Source organism: Terrapene carolina, unplaced genomic scaffold, assembly GCF_002925995.2.
Source record: "Terrapene carolina triunguis isolate 2854851 unplaced genomic scaffold, T_m_triunguis-2.0 Scaffold45737, whole genome shotgun sequence".
Taxonomy (NCBI): domain Eukaryota; kingdom Metazoa; phylum Chordata; order Testudines; family Emydidae; genus Terrapene; species Terrapene triunguis.
Window position 1 is genome coordinate 1 of NW_020710088.1, and position 3,410 is coordinate 3,410.

At 55.6% G+C, this 3,410-nt stretch overlaps 1 protein-coding gene across 1 annotated transcript; it reads left to right on the forward strand.

The window, feature by feature from the left end:
- Positions 1-239: 239 nt before the first annotated feature.
- On the forward strand, positions 240-3,279 carry LOC113405613 (CAP-Gly domain-containing linker protein 3-like; the record flags this gene model as incomplete). Its single annotated transcript, XM_029914389.1, has 4 exons — positions 240-375; positions 583-714; positions 1,233-1,246; positions 3,151-3,279. Coding segments are annotated over 4 exons (411 nt in total), but the record flags the coding sequence as incomplete, so codon positions are not given.
- Between the last annotated feature and the right edge of the window lie 131 nt (positions 3,280-3,410).

Below are 3,410 nucleotides of genomic sequence, written 5' to 3' on the forward strand. Positions count from 1 at the left end.
GCAGCAGAGTGGGGACTCAGTAGGGGGCGCTCTCCCCTCGGTGCCTTTGCTGACCCCAGTGTGGTGCTAGGGGGCGCTGTGCTGCAGGGGGTGGGGTGGGGGCTCAGTAGGGGGCGCTCTTCCCTCGGTGCCTGCGCTGACCCCAGTATGGCAGTAGGGGGTGCTGTGTGCAGGGAGCAAGGTGGGGACTCAGAACGGCCCCAGCGTCTGGCTCTGACGATCTGTTTGCGTCCCTGTAGCTGGGCACCCTGCGTTTCTGTGGCACGACGGAGTTCGCAAGTGGCCAGTGGATTGGGGTGGAGCTGGACGAGCCAGAGGGCAAGAATGACGGAAGCGTTGGAGGAATACGCTACTTCATTTGCCCTCCGAAGCAAGGTAAATAGAGCCCGGACGCCTGGGTTCTGTTCCCAGCTCTAGGATGGGAGTGGGGTCTAGAGGCTATGGGGTGGGACTGGGAGCCCGGACACCTGGGTTCTGCTCCTCTCTCCAGAAGGGAATATGGCTTAGTGGATACTGGGCTTTACAGCTAAGCATTTTCTGAGTCCACCATTGACTGTTGGGTTTTTTTCTCCATCTTCTTAGGGGTTTTTGCCTCTGTGTCTAAAATCGCCAAAGCCACAGACCAGATGCCATCATCGGTGACGTCCACCCCAAAAACCCCCCGCATGGACTTCTCCCGCATGACCGGGAAGGGCCGGAAGGACAAGAAAGGTAGCGGGGCAGTTCTAGCGGCTGAAGCAGCAGGGGCTGGGAGCCAGGACTCCCCAGCTCTGGGAAGGGAGTGGTGTCTAGTGGTTAGAGCAGGGGGGGCTGGGAGCCAGGACTCCTGGGTTCACTTCTATGCCCTGCTCTGGGAGAAGTGGGGTTTAGTGGTTAGAGCTGGGTGGGGGGGAGCGGTGCGGGGAGACAGGACTCCTGGTTTCCACTCCCAGCTCTGGCACTGATTCCGGGCGTGACCTTGGGTGTGCCCCTTTCCTCCCATGTCTCATTCGTCCCCATCTGGAAAGGTACTTGGCTAATTAACCCTGAAGACCCTTTATCACCGGGGGTGGGTGGAAAGAGCTGACCTGGCCTTTGGATCTGAAATCTCATCCAGGGGCTTGACATGGCAGCCGATTAATCAGGGGCGGCTGGGGCAGGACTGCGCACCGGGCTCTTTGCTAGGAGATAAACCAGGCGCCCCCCGGCCCTGTCCTCGGATCGTGCCTGCCCCTCCGAGTCTGGCGGGGGAGAGGTCAAAGCCCCGGCAGGCTGGCCGGCTCTGGTGCGGTAAAGAGCGGAGGGGGAAATTTGCATGCTATTTACATATGCAAATTAGAAAGGCCCAGCCTCCTCACCAACCAATCCCACCAGTTCTCCCCACCCATGTGCCTCACTCCTCCCCCATATTCCAGTCAGTCTCCTCCTCTCCACCCCCTGCCCCCTTTCCACCCCCTCCCTCAGCCAACCTGGGCTTGGCATAGAATCATAGAATATCAGGGTTGGAAGGGACCTCAGGAGGTATCTAGTCCAACCCCCTGCTCAAAGCAGGACCAACCCCAACTAAATCATCCCAGCCAGGGCTTTGTCAAGCCGGGCCTTAAAAACCTCTAAGGAAGGAGATTCCACCACCTCCCTAGGGAACCCATTCCAGTGCTTCACCACCCTCCTAGTGAAATAGTGTTTCCTAATATCCAACCTAGACCTCCCCCACTGCAACTTGAGACCATTACTCCTTGTTCTGTCATCTGCCACCACTGAGAACAGCCGAGCTCCATCCTCTTTGGAACCCCCCTTCAGGTAGTTGAAGGCTGCTATCAAATCCCCCCTCACTCTTCTCTTCTGCAGACTAAATAACCCCAGTTCTCTCAGCCAATCCTCATACGTCATGTGCCCCAGCCCCCTAATCATTTTCCTTGCCCTCCGCTGGACTCTCTCCAATTTGTCCACATCCTTTCTGTAGTGGGGGGACCAAAACTGGACACAATACTCCAGGTGTGGCCTCACCAGTGCCGAATACAGGGGAATAATCACTTCCCTCGATCTGCTGGCAATGCTCCTACTAATACAGCCCAATATGCCGTTGGCCTTCTTGGCAACGAGGGCACACTGCTGACTCATAGCCAGCTTCTCGTCCACTGTAATCCCCAGGACCTTTTCTGCAGAACTGCTGCTTAGCCAGTCGGTCCCCACCCTGTAGCAGTGCATGGGATTCTTCCGTCCTAAGTGCAGGACTCTGCACTTGTCCTTGTTGAACCTCATCAGATTTCTTTTGGCCCAATCCTCCAATTTGTCTAAGTCACTCTGGACCCTATCCCTACCCTCCAGCGTACCTACCTCTCCCCCCAGCTTAGGCCTGGTCTACACTACGACTTTAATTCGGATTTAGCTGCGTTAATCCGAATTAATCCTTAACCCGTCCACACAACGGAGCCAGTTACTTCGAATTAAAGGGCACTTAAAATCGATTTCTGTACTCCACCCCGACGAGCGGAGTAGCACCAAAATCGATTTTGTTAATTCGAATTAGGGGTAGTGTGGCCGCACACCACCGAATTAATGTGGTTAAAATTAATGGGGTAGTGTGGCCGCACACCACCGAATTAATGTGGTTAAAAACCGAATTAATGTGCTTAGTGTGGCCGCGCACAATCGAATTTATACAATCTGTTTCCCAAATTCGAATTATCTAAATTCGAATTAATCTCGTAGTGTAGACGTACCCTTAGTGTCATCTGCGAACTTGCTGAGGGTGCAATTCATCCCATCGTCCAGATCATTAATAAAGATGTTGAACAAAACTGGCCCCAGTGCCGACCCCTGGGGCACTCCCCTTGATACCGCTGCCAACTAGACATCGAGCCGTTGATCACTACCCGTTGAGCCTGACGATCTAGCCAGCTTTCTATCCACCATATAGTCCATTCATCCAAGCCATACTTCTTTAACTTGCCGGCACCTCCTGCTGTGGGCTCCTCCCTCTGCTCCCTCCAAGTCACTCATTGGAGGAGAGAGGAAAAGTTGAGGGCTGGGAGATGGCAGGATTGGCTTAGAGATGGGCAGGGTTTCAATCACCGCTCTGGCACCAGGCTAACCACTGGGGCAGCTGCTGCTGGAGGTCTGGGCAGCCCTGGGCTGGTCTCACTGCCTCTCTGTTCAGTCCTCAGGAAGAAGTCTCCCTCCGTGGGCAGCCTGGACCGAGAAGGGCTGAAGATCGAGATCGGGGACCAGGTGCTGGTGGCGGGGCAGAAGCAGGGCATCATCCGGTTCTACGGCAAGACGGACTTTGCGCCGGGTAAGGTACCGGCTGGCGGGAGGGCAGAGCTGCCGATTGGTGGGTGGAAAAGACTGTAACAGGGTCTTTTAGCTCTGGCGTGGGAGTCCGGGGTTTGAGCCCGCGTCTCGTGCTGGGAAATGGACTGCTGACGGCT